This window comes from Panthera tigris, chromosome A3 (genome assembly GCF_018350195.1).
Source record: "Panthera tigris isolate Pti1 chromosome A3, P.tigris_Pti1_mat1.1, whole genome shotgun sequence".
Classification (NCBI taxonomy): Eukaryota; Metazoa; Chordata; class Mammalia; order Carnivora; family Felidae; genus Panthera; species Panthera tigris.
The window spans coordinates 52,173,169-52,194,811 of NC_056662.1; the positions used below are offsets into that span (position 1 = coordinate 52,173,169).

General features: G+C 43.6%; 1 protein-coding gene across 1 annotated transcript in view; it reads right to left on the reverse strand.

The window, feature by feature from the left end:
* Positions 1–11,386: 11,386 nt before the first annotated feature.
* Positions 11,387–21,643, reverse strand: part of LOC102952335 (sulfotransferase 1C1) — a 49,949-nt gene continuing 39,692 nt past the window's right edge. Inside the window, exons 4-8 of the mRNA XM_007097761.3 lie at positions 18,443–18,540; positions 15,464–15,590; positions 14,426–14,520; positions 13,061–13,241; positions 11,387–12,826 (exon numbers count right to left, since the gene is read on the reverse strand). Of these exons, the coding sequence (XP_007097823.1) occupies positions 12,714–12,826; positions 13,061–13,241; positions 14,426–14,520; positions 15,464–15,590; positions 18,443–18,540 (614 nt within the window). The 3' untranslated portion in view covers positions 11,387–12,713. The remainder of the gene's footprint in view (positions 12,827–13,060; positions 13,242–14,425; positions 14,521–15,463; positions 15,591–18,442; positions 18,541–21,643) is intronic.

Below are 21,643 nucleotides of genomic sequence, written 5' to 3' on the forward strand. Positions count from 1 at the left end.
TGGGTAGCCTAATGCAAGGAGAGTAGTTAGATTCTGGGGTGGCAGGGCCAAGGGATGGCACTCAACCACCAGAGACAAAGTGGGTATGGTTGTTACCAATCCATCTATCACAGCCACTAATTCAGGAAACAAACAGGTGAGTCTTGGCATGCTGCCATGGCCAACTGCTTAAATCCCAATGGGGCTGGACAAATGGGAAGCATAGCACCTGACTGAGTTTGCCAACACTGTTGCTGAACAAACATGGATAAACTTGTAGCAAGAGAAGCCAATAACTCAGAAGGCAAGGGTTTGGAAAAGAGGAAGGGAAAAATTTATTTCAAGTGCCAGCAGTTGAGGGAGGTGGCAGGCTCAAGCCTTAACAACTGACCTCTCCACCTGCAAGATGGGCATCTAGAGTTTTATAAGGAGAGGCTGGGGGTAGGTGATGGGTGTGTGCAAGAGAGCAGGCAGAGAGTACGTGGTCACCAGTGGGGGTCAGTGTGTGTTAAGCATGTGATCACGTGCCAGATGTGGTCTTCTAGGCATTCTGTTGCTGTCAGGGCTTTTCTGATCCAGTCATTGTAAAATGTCCTTGTCACTGTCTCAAGAAAGTGAGATAAGGAATAAGCACAACGTGTTTCTGTTAGAGCCTTAGTTAAGCGGTATTGTCTATTTCTGGTTTTAACTGTTGGGGTCTATAGTTGAGCAAGAGGTCGCTGTAAAGGACAGCTGAGTCAAACCAGTGCTCAAGTACTCTGATGTGTACAGACCTACGACATTGCCTCATTGATTGTGGTGTCCCTAGAAGTGAAATAGGAAGCCTGCTAAATTCTTACTTGATCTGTATAAGCAGAAAAGTTCTAGGTCAAGTGAACAAAGTCTAACCTCACTCATCAAAACAGATCGTTAAGGCTCCTCACTCAATTCTGAGACAGGAGTCAGTTTACAGACGTAGAATCTCATAGGATGAAGGAAGGCCAGGTCCTCTTGAGGAGAGACCCTGGTAAACTATCAAAAACATACTGTTAATCTTTCTCTCTCCCTCCCCAAAGGAACCTACAGCTATTTACCAGGATAACTGTGCACTTGGGAAAGGGAGATAATCAGACCTGTTAAGGACTACTGGACACTGGCTCTGAATGGACACTGGCTCCAGGAGACCCCAAATATCACCATGGTCCCTTAGTCAGAGTAGGGGCTTAGGTGATCAGTAGGTCAGGTGATCAATGGAGTTTTAGCTCAAGTCTGTCTTGTAGTGAGTCCAGTGGGTCCTCAAACCTATCCTGTGGTTATTTACCCAGCTCTGGAGTGCATAATAGAAATACACATATTCAGCAGCTGGCAGAATCCACCCTCATGGTTGAGTGTAGAGTAGAGCCCACCTGTAGAGTGAGGGCTATTGTGATGGGAAAGGCTGAGTGGAAGCCACTGGAACTGCCTCCACCCAGGAAAATAGTAAACCTAAAACAATGCCACATTCCTGGAGACACTGTAGAGATTAATGTCACCATCAAGGACTGGAGGGATGCAGTCCCACTACATCCCCATTCAACTCTCCTATTTGGGTTGTGCTGAAGACAGATAGAGCTTGGAGAATGATGTGGATTATTGTAAGTTCAACCAGGTATTAACTCTAATTGCAGCCTCTGTACCAGATGTGGTCTCCTTGCTTGAGCAAATTAATGCATTGCTGGTACCTGGTATGCAGCTATTGACCATGCCAATGCTTTTTTCTCCATATTTGTTCATAGAGACCACCAGCACTTTAGATTTCAGTGGGCAAGGCTGGCAATACACCTTCACTGTCCAACCTCTGGGGTACATCAGCTCTCCAGCTCTATGTCATAATTGATCACCTTTCCGTTCCACAAGATATCACGCTGATCAATTACGTTGTTGATATTATGCTGATTGGAACTATTGAGCACTAGGCTTATTGGACACTAGACATATTGGCATGTCACAGGGTGTGAAATAAATCCAACAAAAATTCAGTGGCCTCCTACCTCAGTGAAATTCTTAGGGGCTCAGTGGTGCAGGGCATGTTGAGAAACCATTCTAAGGTGAAGAATAAGTTGTTGCACCTAGCCCTTCCCACAACCAAAAGTCCCAGTGCCTAGGATGCCTCTTTGGATTTGTTGGCAACATATTCCCCATTTGGGTGTGCTACTCTGACCCATTTACTGAGTGACCCGACAAATATGCTAGTTTTGAGTGGGGCCCAGAACAAGAGAAGGCTCTGCAGCAGGTCCAGACTACTGTGCAAGGTGCTCTGTCACTTGGGCCATGTGACCCAGCAGATCCAACAGTGCTTGGAATGGCAGTGGCAGAGAAGGATGCTGTTCAGAGCATCTGATGGACTCCTACAGGTGAAATGCAGCCCTTGGGATTTTGGATTAAAGCCTTGCCAAGCTCTTCAAATAACTACTCATCTTAAGAAACAACTCTTGGCCTATTACTGGGTCTTAGTAGAGACTGAACACTTAACCCTGAGCCGCCAAGTTGTCGTGTGGCCTGAGCTGCCCATCAGGAATTGGGTGTTACCTGACCCACCAAATTATAAAGCTGGGTGTGCACAGCAGCACTCCATAATCAGATGGAGGTGGTATATACATGATCAAACCCAAGCAGGCCCTTGGGCACAAGTAAGTTACATGAAGTGGCTCCAATACCCATGGTCCGGCTCCTGCTACATGGCCTTCTCTCTCCCAGCCTACACCTGTGGCCTCATAGGGAGTTTCTACCATCAGTCAACAGAGGAAGAGAAGACTCAGGCCTGCTTTACAGATGCTTCTGCAGGATATGCAGGGTCCATGTGAACATAGAAGTTGCATGCTATAGCCCCTTTATGGGGCATCTTTGAAGTATGACTTCAAGCAATGAACCTCATTGTTCACTTTGATGCAGAAATGACCAGATGTGTAATTATATACTGATTTGTAGGCTATGGCCAATTGTTTGGCTGATGGTCAAGGACTTGGAAGGAATATGTTGGAAAATTGGTGACAAAGAAATTTGGGCATGGTATATGTGGATAGGCCTTTCTCAGTGGGCAAATAATGTGAAGATATCTGTATCTTGTGAGAATGCTCAGTGACCTCAGTGATAATCAAGTGAGTAGGATGACTTGTTCTGTGGATGTCAGTCAGCCTCTCTCCCCAGCCACCCTTGTCATTGCCCAGTAGGTTTGTGAACAAAGTGGCCATGGTAGCAGGGTGGAGGTTATATGTGGGATCACCAATATGGGCTTTCATTCCCCAAGTCTGGCTATGGGCACTGCTGAGTGTCTTATCTGCCAGCAGCAGAGACCAGTCCAGAGTCCTAGGTCTGCACCATTCCCCAGGGTGATGAATCAGGTATAGGTTAATTAGGCCACTTCCACCATGAAAGGGGCAGCATTTTGTTCCCACTGGAACAGACACTTACTCCAGATATTGTTGCAGGACAAAGGACCAGTTCTGAAATCAAGTTTGGCCTGCTTGCTGCTCCAAAGTCAATACTCAAGAGACAGGTGATGATGAAAAAGGAAAAGTTGCTTTATTCAGGAAGCTGGCAACCTGGGAAGATGGTGGACTCATGTCCCAAGACTGTCTTCCCTATCCAGAGGAACCAGTGGAAAAGAGAGAAAATGGGGGAGCGGGCTACATGCAGGAAAAACTGATGCTCAGGGGTTAATCATTTGTCCTTGCAAGGCCTCCAGAATCCTCTGTTCTGCCAGTAATCAAGGCTCCCAGGTGTCTCTCAGTAAAGGATGCCCCTGCAGCCAGCAAGCCATGTCCTGGCAAGGAAGTCCAGATTCCCACTGCCTGTACTAGGAATCAAGACACCCAGATGTCTCTTACTGAGGATACCATGGTCAGTGGTGGCTGTTTTCGAGTGCGGTAAGGCCTTATCTTCCAGAAAGTCTAGTCCTTCCTTCCTCAAGGCCAGGGGTCTGCAGGCTCTGAAGGGAAGTAGGTTGATTCTGCTATAAACTATGGGGTTTAGGTCAGCAAGCAAAGAGTGCCTACCTTGAAGCAAGTTAACATATAAGACCTGTTGGAGTGCTGTTACAATACGATTTGCCTTCCTTGGATGCAATGCTTCTGCCAAAACTATTATCCATGGTCTTACAGAATGCTTTATCCAGCACCAAGGTATAGTAAACAGCCTTGTTTCTGATCAAGGAATCATTTCATGGTAAGTGAAGTGAGCCAAGGGGCTTGTACTCACAGAATCAGTTCACTGGTCTTACCATTCCCACTGTCCTAAAACAGCTGGCTTGATAGAACTGTGGAATGTCCTTTTGAAGACTCAGTTACAGTGCAGGTGGGGTGGTAAGATATGTTAGGAGGCTCTATAGTCTCTGAATCAACATTCAATGTATGGTGTTGTTTCTCCCATAGCCAGGATTCATGAGTCCAGGAATGAGGTGTGGAAATAAGAATAATGGCACCAATTGCTATCAACACCCAGAGACCCACCAGCAAAAGTTTTGCTTCCTGTTCCTGTAAGCTTCTGCTCTACTGATCTAGAGGCCTTAGTTCCAAAGGGAAGGATGATTCCAGCAGGAGACTCATTGAATTGGAAATTAAGATTGCTGCCAGGCCATTTTGGGCTCCTCATGCCTCTGAATCAACAGGTAAAGAAAGTAGTTGTTTGCTACCAAGGGGACTATACTCCACAATGGAGGTGAGGAAGAGTATGTCTGGAATACAGGAAATCCTGTAGGGCATCATTTAGTATTACCATGCCCTGTGATTAAGATCATTGAAAAACTACAACAACCCAATCCAGGCAGGATACTAATGGTCCAGATGCTTCAGGAATGAATATTTGGGTACCCCCACCAGGTAAAGAACCACAACCTGATGAGGTGCTTACTGAAGGCAAAGGGAATATGGAATAGAAGAAGCTAATTATGAATACCAGCTATGACCACATTACCAGTTACATTAATGAGAACAGTAACTACTATGAGAATTTCCTCCTTATTTTGTTATGAATACGTTTGTGTTTATGTACTGACTTTACATCATGTTATTTAAGTATTTACTTCATAACATCATAGTATTTAAGCTGTAGGACATCAAGGAGAAAAATTCCCAAGAAAATAGTGCTCCTATAAACAGCAACTGGAAATCAGGAGCAATTGTTTATGAGGGAGAGGGAACAGGGGAAGAGAAGGAGAATGAGTTAGGTTTTAAACATTTCTGAGACTGAAGTGCCACAGGTACTGTAGGTGGGAATATCTATGAGGCAGTTGAAAATATAACAATCGTGGGGAGGGTTTGAGACTGGATATTTCAATGTGCGAGTGAATCACACAGGAGCACCATTTGGAGTTTTTGAAGGGAGCAGAATATATTCAGATCTGAATTTCAAATTCATAGACGCTAGACTTAAAGGAAACTTAGATGATTCTCTTGTTTCCACCTCCAACCCAGAGGGAAGCATGTAGTCTTCAGTCTCTTTCTTACAATGAACCCCCAATCTCCTAATAAGAAATATATGTACTATGAAATGCCCTTGGATTAGTTGACAGAGGTGCAAGCATGCTCTCCTATTTGAGTGAGAAGATGAGTCAGGTTCCTGAGGAATGGAGGACTTCTACTTCTGTTGATGAACGACTTACATTTTTCACAACATTCCAGAAAGAAGCTGAACTCCAAGGTCTTTTATCACTCACCTTGACAGGCTTGCTGTATGAAGCTTTGTATGCAGATTGCTTTATGATTTCAAAGTATTTTTTTCAGCTTTAGATCTTTTATTTTTTTAGATTTATTTATTTTTGAGAGAGAGAGTACAAGCAGGGAAGGGGCAGAGAGAAGGGGACAGAAGGTCCTAAGTGGGCTCTGTGCTGACAGCAACAAGTCCGATGTGGGGCTCAAACTCATGAACCATGAGATACCATGACCTGAGCTGAAGCTGGATGCTTACCCAACTGAGTCACCCAGGTGCCCCTAGATCTTCTTTGACATAATATAATACCAGCTTGAATTCCTAAAGACTGTCTGAAAAGACAAATCTTTCATCTTGCTGGGGTTGATGTGCCAGGCAAACATTGTGCCAGGCGTTAAGACATGTGCACAAAATCAAATGCACTTTAAAACAGCTTCAATTTTTTTTCTCTAGGTCTATCATCTATCTATGTATGTATCTCAATAAGAGATTTTGTTGTAAAATTCAATGTCAAGCAGGAAAGTATAAAAGTTTTCAAATTTTCAACTTTCTCTCAGAAATAAAGTATTTAATAAATATTTATATCCAGAAAATAAGGCAGTATTTTGTCCCTTTTAGTGAAGTGGTGCTCACCTGGTTAGGAATTTTGCCATCATCTTACTTCAAGGGTCCAGTATTTACCCCCAAATCCTTTCTGATGCTCACTTTCCCCACCCATCTTGTCCTCTTTCCCATCCCTTTCTCCTTCAGCTTTGTGTCGCAGTCCTGACACACGCTCAGGCCCTCTCCAGGCCATCTTCTCTAGCCACCTTGTCTCTCAGTCCCCCATTTCAGACTTAATTCTTGACTCTGCTCTCTTGATCACAGTAGGACTTGTGTGACAGGGGACATGCTCTCTGGCACCCCTGCTGGCTGGGACCTCCTACTTTCTGCTCCATGGGAGGGGATTAGGGTATGCGCCTAAGGTTCCAGGTGGTTCCCACCTGAGTGGCTACACACCATGTGTCAGGGAACAGGGTGTGGTGGGATAAGAAGGGGGACTTGAGCTGGCAGGCCTATCCCACGTGCGCCCACACTGCCATTCCTCTCCCTTGCCAGTCCCCATCCTCACCCTGTGGTCTGACTACACAGGGCCTGGCCTCAGAATAAAGCATTCTAATTATGCAGAACTCATGGTTCTTGGTGGCACTACCACAGCGGTGTGCTTTTCACATGGGACTCAGGGTTGGGTTCCTCTTTAAAAGCTCTGGAATGGGGCAGCCCTACTGGTGCCCTGCCCAGATTCCCGTGGATTGGCACCCCCAGCCTCCATCTCATGCCCCAGGAATGTGCTTCCTTCTTATAGGCCCTGGCCTGCTTCCTTCAGAGAAGGAAGTCTGCCCTTTGGCACTGAATGGCTTTGCCCAGAAGCTCTGACAGCACAGGAATCTGGGAGCTGACATCCCTCTGGGGCAGCCACATGGAGGGACTGAGGGCAGGAAAGGAAAGCCCAGCTCCCTGCCCTGCCTCTAGGAAGGACTCTCCCAGGAATGAGGGACTCCCTAGAGAATGAGACTGAGGCTGGGACTGTGCAGAATCCCTCCCCTTCCTGTTTCCCATTCTCTGATTATTCTCTCATGGGAACACTTTTATTTTTTATTTTATTTTATTTTTATTTTTTCAATATATGAAATTTATTGTCAAATTGGTTTCCATACAACACCCAGTGCTCATCCCAAAAGGTGCCCTCCTCAATACCCATCACCCACCCTCCCCTCCCTCCCACCCCCCATCAACCCTCAGTTTGTTCCCAGTTTTTAAGAGTCTCTTATGCTTTGGCTCTCTCCCACTCTAACCTCTTTTTTTTTTTTTCCTTCCCCTCCTCCATGGGTTTCTGTTAAGTTTCTCAGGATCCACATAAGAGTGAAAACATATGGTATCTGTCTTTCTCTGTATGGCTTATTTCACTTAGCATCACACTCTCCAGTTCCATCCACGTTGCTACAAAGGGCCATATTTCGTTCTTTCTCATTGCCATGTAGTACTCCATTGTGTATATAAACCACTATTGCTTTATCCATTCATCAGTTGATGGACATTTAGGCTCTTTCCATAATTTGGCTATTGTTGAGAGTGCTGCTATAAACATTGGGATACAAGTGCCCCTATGCATCAGTACTCCTGTATCCCTTGGGTAAATTCCTGGAAGTGCTATTGCTGGGTCATAGGGTAGGTCTATTTTTAATTTTCTGAGGAAACTCCACACTGCTTTCCAGAGTGGCTGCACCAGTTTGCATTCCTACCAACAGTGCAAGAGGGTTCTCATGGGATCACTTTTAAAATAGGTTACTTGCAGAGGTGTCTGAGTGGCTCAGTAGGTTGAACGTCCGACTTCAGCTCAGGTCATGACTTCACGGCTTGTGAGTTCGAGCCCCTGCATGGGGCTCTGTGCTCACAGCTCAGAGTCTGGAGCCTGCTTTGGATTCTGTGTCTCCCTTTCTTTCTGCCCCTCCCCTACTCACACTGTGTCTCTCTCCCTCCCTTTCTCGAAAATAAATAAACATTAAAAAACAATAAAATAAAATAAGTTACTTGGAATCTTCATTCCAAGGTCTGCTTCTGGAAACCAATCGCAAACAGGGGATGCCATGGGCTTCTGGAGAGCCCTGAGAACTCTCTGCCTTGGGGGCAACCTGTGGCCAATTGCAGCTTCCTGCTGCTTCTAGAAGCAGGGTAGTGACCTGCCATTCCACCAAATCCCATCTCCCTAGGACCTGAGAGGGCAGAGCTGGGACATGCTCTGTGCTAGTGTCCTGTGTTCATAGCACATGGTGCTGGCAAGGATAGCTGAGCTTATATTTGGGTGTCACAGCCTACTCTGTAAAAAGAGCCTCATGTAGGAAGCTTGCCTGGCCTGCTTCTCTGCATACCCCGACAGTTCCCTACTCCACATTGCTAATCCTGGTGGTGGTCGGGGATGTTCTCCAGCTCCCAGGAACTCAGGGAGGCAGTCAGTGGTCTTCTGGTCAAGGCTATGATGGACTGTGGAATTTTAAGCATAGTGTGGACCAAGCCCTAGCCATTCAGTCCTGCTTTTCCTGCCAAACTTTGGACTTGAGCCTGACCCCACCAATGACTGCTCCTGGGGGACTGATTACCCACAGACCTAGGCAATACAGGGGTTCACTGGGGTGACCTAATACACAGAGAGATGTCCATTAGCCACTTGCAACCCTTCCTGGTCCTCATCTTCTCCTGGCTGGGGACCTTGTTCCCACTACTGCATGATAGCCACACTCTGTACTTACTTTATAATCCCTGCTAGCCTGGTCCACACCCACCATGGGTCCTGGATATGCTCACCTGCTTGCTCCTAGAACCCAAAATATGTGTGCTGCTTCTCGGAGATGCGTCCAGATGAGGGTGGTGGGGCAGACCCCACCTTAGGAGCTGGGCATCTCTGCTGCCCTGGGCCCTGTCTGGGCCTACTTGGCTGGAAGTACTGCCCCCACAAGCCTCAGAAGGAGGCAGGCCTCTCCTAGGTACACATACTTTTGTTGCTGGAGGTGCCTGCACTGTTCTTTGGGAAGCAGAAGGAGAAGCTCTGGCAAGATCTAGATTTCTGGGGCTTCAGTTTGATCCCATCCAAGACTCCTGCTCTTGCATTCCAAATGTGGGAGTCTGAGTCTTCACAAATATGGACCTTCAGGATGCCTCTAGACTCATTCACACCAAGTCCTGGTCCAGATAAAGCAGATCCAGAAACTCAGGTCTGAGACAGGATAGTAGATGATATTTCAGGCTTTAAGGATCCCTTCTTCTTTGTTTCTGGTGTTTTTGCAACAACCTTTTTAAAATAGAAAAATCCTCTTAGCTCCCATGCATACCAAATGAAATGAATTTGGCCCAGGAGCTATAGTTTTCCAGCCTTGTGACCCCTAGACCAACAAAAAAGTAGGGAGAGAGAAGGGCAGGGCAGTGATGATGAAGGAGGGTGGATGGTTTGCCACTGAAAAGTAAACTCAGAAGAAAGCTGGTCATCAGATTTCACTAGTATAAACTCTAATTTCTTCAAGCCAAAAAAAAAAAAAAAAGTGGATACCTAGAAAGATTTAGGAGTTTTTATTCCCATGCCTTGCCTTCCTTTCTCCATCATTTTTTAAAGTTTATTTATTTATTTTGAGAAAGGGAGAGAGAGAGAGTACAGAGGAAGGGCAGAGAGTGAGAGAAAGAATCCCAAGGAGGCTCCACACTGTCAGTGCAGGGCTTTAACCCATAAACCATGAGGTCCTGACCTGAGCTGGTATGAAGAGTCAGACACTTAACAGATTGAGCCACCCAGGTGCCCCTCTCCATCATTTGTTATTACCATTTCACATACTTGAATTCAGAATATTCCAGATTATGTGGACTAAGTTTGATGCAGATGGATGTTTTGAAGTTTCATTACCAGCAAACCCCACACAGGTTTATTATGAGTGAGATGGGTAAGGGACAGAAGACTGGTGGATGCAGGGTGGGGAATGAGATCCTCTTCTCCAAGGGTAGGCAATGGGCTTGGGTATGTTAGGATGGGAAACCCATAGAATACCAAAGAGCAAAAGAAGGGCCCAGGAGCCTGGGACAACAGATGGCTTGGAAGGACGGAGGGACCAAGAAGGCTACACTATTTTGGGAAAGGGGAGCTTCTGCTCAGGGCTACCTCACACTTACAGACTTTTCCATGACAAAGACACTCTGATCCCAGCGTTCTACTAGGGAAAAACTGCCTTTCTAACCATATTTCCACTAAGCCTTGGTTTTCTTTTTCTAAACATGCCAGTTAGGAAGGTTTTGGTATTTGTTAGATAATCAGAAAGGATCCCCGGAACCCCAGGTTGTGATGGCAGTGTTCTGAGTGCCCAGATGAACCGAATTACAGCCTGGAGGAGGTGCAGGCAATATGCTCCAGCTCCAGGAATGTGCTAAAAAATGGGCCTGGCCAGGAGCAGGGACATGAGTTCACTTAGCTCTGCTGGGTCCCACCTGTTGATTCTTAGTCATCTCATCACCAGTGAAGTCTTTGGGCAGTGTGACCGGATTCCTCAACCTCTTATTCTGGTTTCAGGATTCCAAGCTCAGTTCCATTTCCCATTACTCTGTTTTTCTCTCCTAAGTGCATGGCTCCAAATCCCTTAGGCATGAATATTTACAATATCATCTTACACGACCACAGTATATAGAGGAATGTGTGTGTGTGTGTGTGTGTGTGTGTGTGTAAATATGTAATATGTGATTAGAAGGATATTATATTGACCTGGATACGTGGATAGTCACCTTCTCCATCATCATCATTTTATAGAGCTGGGACTAAAGACTTAAAATTGAATGAAGCCTGGGACACCTGAGTGGCTCAGTCAGTTAAGCCTCAGACTCTTGATTTCAGATGTGATTCATGAGATAGAGCCCCACTTTGGGCTCTGCTGACAGCATGGAGCCTGCTTGGGATTCTGTCTCTCTCTCTCTGCTCTCCCTGCCCCCTTCTCAAAATAACTAACCAGGTAGCTAACTAACTAACTAAAATTGAATGAAGCCATTACTTCTTGTTAGTACTCCAAGTATTGTTTTAAAGCATATATCAGAACGTGAGAGAGAAATCCATGAATACTCTGCAACTGAAACTGATGGAGAATACAAGAATGGAATTTATTTTTATAATGAAAGTAAAAAGAATCTTACAATTCATAAAAGAATAGCTGCACATTTTCCCAATTTGTGAACTCCAGACGCATTACAGATATTCCCTTTATTTGCCCAGGTCATACTGTGTACAGAAAGGGAGTTTTAGCAGTCTGCTGTCTATATTTTTAGGTAGCTCTTAGAATGTGAGCTGGGAATGTGGTGTGGGTGTTCACTGATAAAAAATGTATTTACTATTCAATCATGCTGGTTCACTTCACCATGTATTTCCTCAGAGCAGCTTGGCACTGCACAAATACTGTACTGGATTATTTGCCATGTGGTTAATGATTTTCATGCTTAGAAAGTATGACGATGAAAGAATGCAAATGGGGCTTCTTTTGTTCCTGCACAGAGTTGATAATATTCTCTATATTATGATTTAGTGGCATAGGAATGCAGTACTCCCACAAACTGTACCTTCCTGACATCCTTTTAAAATAATACATTGATATTCACACTACTTGTGTAAATGATGCTAGACACTTTCTTGAGACAGGTTTTAATGAAAAAAAGAGGCAGAACATAATTACATGTGTAGCTGAATAATTTATCAATATTGACCATTTTGCTTAGAGCTTCTTTTTAAGAAGCATGAAAGATGATCCTTCCAGAGATGTGATACTCAAGATTTTCTTAAAGTGCATGTGGTGCTGGTACTTTATTTTCTTTGAGGGAGGGGGGCTAATTTGAAGATTTTTCCTCCATTTCTCTCTAAAAAGCCCATCTGAAATATATATTGTTTTCTGCCTGTCTGCCTTGTGTTGGTCTCAAAAGTGAACTGCATCTGTTTCCGTTTCTTGTGCTGCTTATCACCCATTCCTTTCTGGCCTTTCTTCATGTCCAGCTTGAGACCTCCTGAGTCAGGCACAGTTCACTGGCTTCCCTTCTTTTTACCTTCTGCACCTCATAACCTAATACTTCCAAGAGCTGGGCCATCCTCTGTGTCTCGTTGTTGATGGTTAAGGATAAAACCTGGTTCCCTTTTCACATTCTCCATAGTGTTCACCTTCTCCTTCTCTGCTTCTCACTCACTTTATCTTATGTTGAAGTTCTACTCTACTCTATTTCTCTCTTTTAATGAATTTTGCATCCAGGGAGCCAGGCTATTGTGAGATAGTGATTGGGTTATATCACGGGTTTGCAGATAAGCACACCATCATGTGGTGGGTGTCTATGTGAATGATCATGTAATTTAATTTTAAATTTCTACCCAAGATTTGGTTGCATTTGGATGAAGTATATCACAGTGGCATAGAATTTCTGAGAGTGTAGGAAAGCTCAGGATTAAAGTTTAAGTATTCTTGATTATGAGGCTCAAGTGTCTAAAATCTAGGAAGGAGGTCCTTGACTGATGGGCTCCCCTGTTGCCCTCAGATCTCTGTGCGGAAGGTCAGGGTGCTCCCTGCCATCTTCTTCTGGTAGTCCTTGTCAAATTCTTCATTCTGGGTCACAGTGAAATGGCTCTTCCAGTCCCCAGGCATCCCTGAAATGGAGCAAAGTTTCAGTGATTACCACACAAGAGTACAGGGTGGAGTGAGCACACACCCTTGGAACGAGGATAAGAGTGGGAAAAAAAAAGGAAGTTTGCCTCTGAAAAATTATGTAGTGTCACTGACAAGAATGCATAATGGGGCAAGAAACATTACTGGAAAATCTAAGCAGAGCATGGGGACCACAGCGTCCAATCTGGCATCTGAGAATATGAGTCTTAACGTACCTTTCCTCATAAAAGGGGAGATAGAGTGGTCCAGGAAGCTGATAGGCAAAGTGGTGTAGTTGGCCATTGGGTTGTGCTTCATTACATCAAAGGAGGTGTGGTAGATGATTTTATTCAGAATTTCCTCTGGTATTTCTTTCTCCAAGAACTTCAAAATCTTCTGAATTTCCCGCTTTGGGTCCTGTATGTAGAATAGTTATACAAAGCAAATAATTTGAGTTTTCCATTAAGGATGACATTCTGTGTGGACAAACAGTGTTTGGGGAGAAATGAGTTAAGGGATCAGTTCAAATATATTCAATAAACATCCCTCAGGTGACGACTATGTGCAAAGGTGCTGCCAAGACACAAAAATGAGAGCTGTTCCTGCCCTCAGGAGGCTCATGCTGCAATAGGGAGATGAATGTAGACATAACTAACTGTAAGAACTGGCCCAGAAAACATGCTGTACACACACACACACACACACACACACACACATACACAGAGAGAAAGATTGAGAGAGAGAGATCCATGAGATTTGTTGAAAGCAGCAATTATGTTTCCTGGTAGAGATGAGGAAAAGTTGTATAAAGGAGAAAAAATGTTGCAGGTGAGTCATGGTATGACCAAATTTAGTATTTGAGCTATAAAAGATGACAAAAAGTCTGTGAATTTAATAGAAGGTCAGTAAGGGGATGAATACAAAGGAATCTCAATTTGATACAGAAATGTGAGTTCTTGTGCACTGGTTCTTTGATCAAAGAGTTGCAGAAAAGGAGCTATAGCTTTTGATTAGATTTCTCACCATTGGCACAAGAAGTAGTTTAATTCTAGGACACTAACCCTGGGGTCCTGAGAGTGATTTTGTCATGCCTCTCATACACAATGATTTGAAATGGAAAAATCCGTCCTCTGTCCCAATATGTGAAGCCAGTCCTGCCAATGATTAAACTTCAGTTTGTGATGTGGGCCTGGGGTGTGGAAGATGGAGAAGGAAACTCTCCCTGCATGTTCACTGAACACAACTAGGCACTTTGCATATGTGATCTTATAAATCCTTATAATAATTTCATGAGATACAAAATGAGATGATACCCACTTTGTAGGTGAAGACATGGTTCATGAGTGTCAGAATTAATTCAACTATAAAGACATGTGATATTTCCTGAGGAGGAAGGATCTTCCAGAAACTGTGAACTGAAGCAAAGAAAATTGAGAAGAGCAGAAAAGTAGTTAGAACTTTCAAGGGTAAAACTGAGTCAAGAAGAGTGTCATGGAGAGAAAGGACTTGCACTGAAGGCTCTCCTGTGGGCAAGCCCACAAACAGGATCACGACTGTGGTTTGCTGCCCTGGAGAATATGGTAGACTGCACTGCCCCTCACCTCCTTCATGTCCTCATAGAAGATGTAGAGAATACGGTGTTGGTCTTTTGCATCCCACCATCCCTTCACATGGTCATACCAGGAACCCCATAGCACTGGAGGGAACAAGAGAGAAGTGGGGGGGCATCAATATCAACTTGAAACTTATAAAATGAGCATGGATGTCTCAAATAAAAGGGAAAAAGGCAAAGAAGACAAAGACCCTGGACAGAATTCTTATTTGCAGAAGACAGTTTTTTTTTTTAATATTTAAGGAGATGATAAGAAGTATTCTGGATTCCTTGGTTTTATATTTCTTCTCTGGAACTTAATAGCACATTAGATACTGTGTAGTTGCCAGGAGTCATAATCTTTCTTTCTTTTGCATCACTACATGATGCCTAGATTAGTGTTACACAATAAACATTGTATCCTAGTAGGCTGATTTTCATTCTGAAAAATCTATAATTACCAGATATTTGGGCACCTTTACTCTCTGTAATGGTGAATGAGAGGAAGAGAGGTGCACTGGGTGTCTTCTGTTGGCCCTGCCAAATCCACTCTGCACCCTCCTCCACCCTGTGAGGTTGACCTCTAGGGACTGCGTCGATGCCTCCTTTGTGCTCAGACTTCCACCTGGGCTTTGCCAGGAAAAGGTACTCAGAGGCTTTTGGGGGTAAAGGAGAGTAGGGAAGGTATGTTTATTTCCCTGATGCTCTTCCTGTTGGCTCACTGTTGTGGTCTGTTTCCCTTAATGAAGGCTTCAGCTCCTGTTAAGGGGCCCTGTCCTTTTTCCAGGGGGCAATGGCTCCCTGCTCGTACTCACCCAAGAGCACTGTATTATCACCTGTTTGTTTCTTTAAACTCTGCCCGTAGCTTTCTAAATAGTCTCTTGGTTAAATTCTCCCCAAATGATCCAGTTTGAATGTGCCATCACACCCTCCTATGACCTTGATGACTACAATCATTCACTGAAAACCCATCCTTTCTGAAGTCAGTAGTGAACAAGGAAACATGAATGAATAAGGACACATGCACCCACAATTTCCTTTCACTTACCTTTACCAGCTTTGAATGCCTCAAGAAACTCCTCCCATGTACCAGGGTTAGGTAGTAATGCAGCCATTCTTGAGAAATGGTAGTAGGACACCACGGTGTCTTTTGCATTTCTAGCCACATAGATAATCTGAAATCAGCCAGCAAGTGATTGAGACAGAGAGAAAACAAAACACAGAAATATTATTGCTTGATGCAGAGGACCTTAGTATTAGAAGAATCTTAGACTATCCCATTTGAGTATCTGAACGTGTGTGCCTTTTCTGTGATCGGGATGACCACATTTTCCGGTTTGTCCAGAGTTCCAACATATATCTGTGGTTTCAGATAATGATTAGGAGCATCCCTCCTTTTCTTAAAGGTACCCTGGTTTGCCTGATAAATACTATGGTCACCCTAACTATGATATTCCTGGAGGCTAAAGAGGCCCCTGTGTTTTTTTCCAGTGTGTAAGGTCGGTCCTCCTTGGCTTGCACTAAGTGAGGACTCTAGGTTATTGTATGGGGGTAGCTAATGCAGTCAGCCATTTGGTCTCATCTGCGCATGAACTGCAGCTTTATAGATTAATGTTATCACTCCTACTTTTCATTTGTGATAAGATTGCAGGACCTTTGACGGCAGTGCTAAGTCTCCCTTTGGAGCTGCTTGTGATGATTCTTTTCATTGGAAAAGCAGGGGTGTGGTTTGGCCGGGGAGATCTCACCTCTTTGCTTTGTGTCCTGTGGTTCCCTTTCTCCCACTCACTGTCCAGGCTCTAATGCCCACCTGTGCTGCTGTGTGCATTCTCAGCAGAGCCAGAGAGGAGGAGCACATTAATGGTGTCACAAGCATTTTCCCATGTCTCACTTACTGAACAGAATTTCTGTGTCCAACACAACCATTCACCCAGTGGTATTTCTCTCTCAGCCAATCTCCCCAGGCTCTTGCTTTCCCAGCTGCCTTTCCCCCACTGCTGTCTTAGAGGAGCACAGACCCAACATGTTTCTCTGCCTCTTTTCCTACTGCTTGATTTTTCTCTGATATTTGTGAAAGCATGTAGGGAACCAAAAAGTGTGACACAGCTGCACCATCTTATAATGTAAATACATTTCTTAATGCTGGTGTTGGTTACTGCCTTTTTGTAAACTTGAGTAATTGTGAAGGGGCAGTCTGTGCTAGATGGGGAACATATCCAGTGTGCTTGTGGCAGGAGTCTGATGACTGGATATGACCTAATGTCCAGGACATTTTCTGAGAGCCTGCTGACTTATCTGTGTGAATCCCTCATGGCTGCTGTAACAAATGTACTGGCTTACACAATAAGAGATTTATTCTCTTATGGTTCTAGAGGCTAGATTTCACTGGGCTCAGGTCAAGCTGTTGGCAGGGCTGGTCCCTTTGGTGGCAGTAAGGGAGAATCCCTTCACTTGCTGTTGCTAGCCCTCAAAGGCCACTTGCATTCCTTGGCTCTTGACCCAATCCCTGGCTTCACTTTTCACATCTCCTACTTTTTACTTTGATCTTCTTGTCTCCCTCTTCTAAGAATCCTTTTGATGATATTTAGGGCCCACCTATTAATCTAGGATAATCTTCAAATCTCAAGATCCCCAACTTAATCAAATCTGCAAATCTCATTTTACCATATAAGGTAGCATTCACAGGTTCTGTTGATTAGGACATGGATATCTTTAGGGGATGGCTATTTAGCTTACCACTGCATCATAAAATGAAAATCTTGGCCTAAACTCTCTAATGTCACTTCCTGCTCAAGTAATCCACAATTCTAAACAAATAAAAGGAGGTGCCATCATTGAGATTTTTACATTTTTAGAAGGCCTGATTTTTATAAAAAGAAGGTGCTAGTATGATGACTAACAAAATGCTATTGTGTCTTCTCACATTGAATCTATAATACCATTTGGAAATAATATTGCTTGTTGAGCATCAAGAGTCACATGAGTTATCTACCTGTGGGAACAAAGCAGGAAGTTTTCACAAATCAAAATGACCTGGGTGTAATCTCAGAGAAGCAGGTAATGAATGGGATAGCATATTGGAATGTGGAATCTTATTCAATTGTATTGTACCTTGTTTGGAGATGGGAGATGGGCAAGATGAAGAGCTGGTGACTCATGGAAGCCCAGAAAAAAAAAAGTCAAAAGCAATCACTTGCCCTGTGTATCTGAGCACCACACATAGGGGAAATTGTCTTGACTAAACAGACTTGACCCTTATGGTTTTCTTGGTAAGGGTTCAGTCTGGGTTTCTAAAGTAGCTTGCCTGCAAGGAGATGATGTTCTGGTCTAGTTGATACAAACATTTTGATTCTGCTGGATGGTTACACTTTTCACTGCAAATTTATAAGTCCGTATTTTGCTTATATTCCATATTTCATTCACTTTAAGACTCACTGATGAAGCATATATCAAAAAGCAACACTAGCATTTTGCTGTACATTACACATTGATCCTGAATTTGGAAGGTCAAAATAAATGAAAAATTTTGAAAACGGAGGACATAGTGTTATAACAGTTCCTGGGAGCTTGCTCCACAAGATATTCTGTAAGGGTTGTCAATGTAGTATCATGATCTTATGGTTGTTCATCCTTCTTTGTATTGCTCTACCTTTCCCTTCACAAGTTTTCCCTAAATAAATCACTTTTATGCCTTGGCTTTTGCTTCTTAGATGATTCAAACTAAGATAAAAGCCTTCTTCAGGAAATATGTGCTTTGTTTCACAACTTGTTGTCTTTGGATGTGGCTTCACTGGCAGCTAATCAGAATGATTTTGTATGAAAACTTCCTAGTATATACCCAGAAATAATATTTTGAAAGAAAGTTGGATTCAGGGTGGAGTATGTGGGAATGTGGAGGTAAGGACACCATCTGCTTTATACCTTCATTGGTTATTTATCTTTCAACATCTTTGATTGTTTCCACTTAGATGGAGATAGTGTTTGTCCATATGAACAAAACTGGGCTTGAAGAGTTGGATTTTCCTACCTTTGAATTTTCTTTCCAGAAGGAAGGTGGCAGCAACTGAACAGGAAGGTGAGTCTTCATAGTTCTAGGAGAAGGCATTTTTTCGGCCAGATCTAGACCTGGGAAAGAAGGCCACACCATTTCCTTGAACATTTTTCATCATCAGCCCCCTGAATTCAATATTATTGTTTTGTTAAATATCTAGAATGAGATTTACCAAATAGTTGTCTTTGCCTAAAATTATGGTTTTACATGTCTAAATGCTTCCCTCCTGGTGACACCTCTACCATCCATTCAGGTAGAGGAAATCACTGATGAGATACTGGAAACCACCAAGGAAGGCAACATTACTCTTCTTATTTGATGGATTGGTTGTACTTGTGTGGGAAGATGAAGATGCTTTGGGAGGTCTGAGGATGGTGATAACTATGACCCCAACAAGCACTTGGATATTTTGTCCTTTGGAGTTTTCTATTACTGCAATGGAGAGTAGATTAAAGCAGCTGGAGAAGAGCTGGTGTCCCTCTTGATGTAGGTGAATTACTGGCCAGCTCTACAACACAAGCAGTTCCATTGATCTTTCTTCCAACCTTTACTTTCCAGGCCAAGAACTGCAACAGCCACTATCTAAACACCACACTGGTCTCTGTGCTAGGATGTATTTTCAGATGAAAAATTGAGCCTTACAGTAGTCAAGTAATTTCAGTAATTTCTCCAAGTTAGTAACTATGACAGCCAGGGCTGGAAATCAGTTAGTCTTTGGTGTGGAAAGCCAATGGAGCGGGGGGAGGTGGGGCTCAAGAGACTTTGTGAAAAGCACCAGAGAGGCAAGGAACAATTAGATAAATCACAACCAAATCCTCCTTGGAAACAGAATGTCCAATCCTGAGTGTTAAAATACCAAATATAGGCTGGGATTTGGCCACACAGAGTACCAGTCTCAGGGAGGGGGCTTGTCACTGAGGCAGAGAGGCAGACTTGGTTGGAGAAGCACAGCTTCTAGTGGAGAATCAGAAGGAGGAGGCACCCCCTGGAGACCTGGCAGTGATGGGAAATAAGGAAGTAAAAGAAAGAAAAATAAAGATCCTGCAGAAATGAAAGAAACAGCATGCCAATTCTTCCTCCCCACCAACCACCAATGTTGTCCATGAACAAAACTGCACAGTAGAGGGCAGAATGGACAGAAGAGGGTGCTTTCAAACTAGAAATTATGACAATAAAATGAATACAAACATAAAAAAGCAGATCTCATGAATACAAAACTGCTATGAAAACCAGAAAAGGCAAATCAAAGCCTTTAACCTGATGAAAATTCTCCCCTCAAAACCAACTACAATCCTAAACAAAATTGTGATACAATACTCCAATCTTGATTAAATATCCAAAACAAACGTTTGGGAAAAGGAACAAACAACTCAGAAATATAAAAATTAGGAAATGAAATAGACAAAATTTATTTATAAAAATAAATAAAATAAAATAAAATAAAATAAAATATATAAAAAAGAAAAGGGGATAAATGAGAAAAGATTTTATGGAACTGAGAAAAGAAAAAGCACAATAACATAAGAAGGGAAGATTAAATCATAAGGTTGACAATGAAGGATAGGTTTGAAAGGAAATTTAAAAAAGGATGTTGAAGAAAAGCAAGAAGGTAACCAAGAGATGGACGATGAGGTAAATAAACAAGTAAAAAGGGTCAGAGAGAAAGTGTCTGATTTGGAAGACAAGCCTGGCAGCTCTAACGTTGGTATAAACTGCAGTTCCTGAAAAGAAAATGAAAATGGTGGAATAGAACTAATATTTAAACTTATAATATGAACAAACTTTCTTGAAAAGAAGACTTGAATTTGTTGAGATTTTAGCTAAACTATTCCATAATGTCTCGTAATCCATTCTGGGTGGCCAAGCAGCCTACAGGGGCCTTGAGCATGCCAGTTCACGCCCCAGCTGCATAACAGTCTGCAGAGACTACCCAATGGCCCTGAGATCAACAGTGTCTGTTACCTCCCAAGGCCTTCCCTGGGAGCACCCTTTTAGATAAGACCCCTGTAGAGCCTACCAAAACCCTGCTCCTTTTGGTTTGGATTGACTGTTCTGGACTTAGCCCAGAAGCCCCAAAGCTTTCCACTTATGGACCTTAATAAGGGCATGTGCCCCAGGTCCCATCTCTCTACCAGCATCCTGCCTTGACCTCTCATTTGGTCACTCAAGGCATGCCCTGCACTTCCTCCAGGACCAAGGAGTAGTGGACAGTGCTATTTCGATTCCTTATGGTCTTTCCTTGAACTGAGGCTCACCAGACCACCAAATGTTAATTTAACAAAGTCACAATTAGGTTCACAAGTAGGATGGACTAAATCAGCTTGCTTTTGATAATAAGAAATGCATTTTAGTTTCAATGGCTTACTGATGGGCTTTATCATGTGCATAATTCCATGGGGGAGGAATCCACTGCCTACTGGAGTTTGGTTGCACTGTTTTGCCCTACTGCATACTGCCTTTTCAGAGAGCTGCACCAAGTTTCCATCCCAAAAGTGCAAGTTACAAAAAAAGCAATGATAATTCTCCCAAACCTTGAGAGTATTGCTAATCAGAGCTGGTTTGAGGGGCCATGGATGTATTTCCCACTTATTAATGCCCAAGGGTTACCCTCAGTGGCTGTTAGACTTTGAGCATGTTTCTCAGCTTGTAGTACAGACCCAGATGCTGACTGTTAGGGGCAACTGGCTAAGATTTTAGCAATATCCTGTTGCCCTTAGTTAACAGAAGAGAATATGTGAGTTGCACACCCGGCTCACACATAGGGCCAGATAAATGTGCAGTGCCCCTAAGAGGAGAGGGACACTCCCTGTCTCTGATTGGCGGTGCTTATGGGATGTACTAGGACTCTAAGTTATAACTTGGATGATAGGGATGTCCTCACTGGGGAGGTAATGGCCCCTCAAAAAGGCAAGAGTGGCTGGGTCCCACAGTCCCTCTGTCACTGCATACCTTGTTGCTGTGGCAGTTTGTCCCCTGACCCTATGCGGTATCAGGGGTCCCACTCCTGGTGTATAGGGGCACAAAATCTAATAGCCAAGTACAAATGACTTGAGCACCTGGTGCCTGCATCAACTAAAACTGTCTGAGGAAATTAGCAAGCTCTGTACTAAATGGAAAACACTCATAGAGGTGCTGTGGGCACTGCTCAGTGTTGTGGTGTACCAACAGACCAAGGGA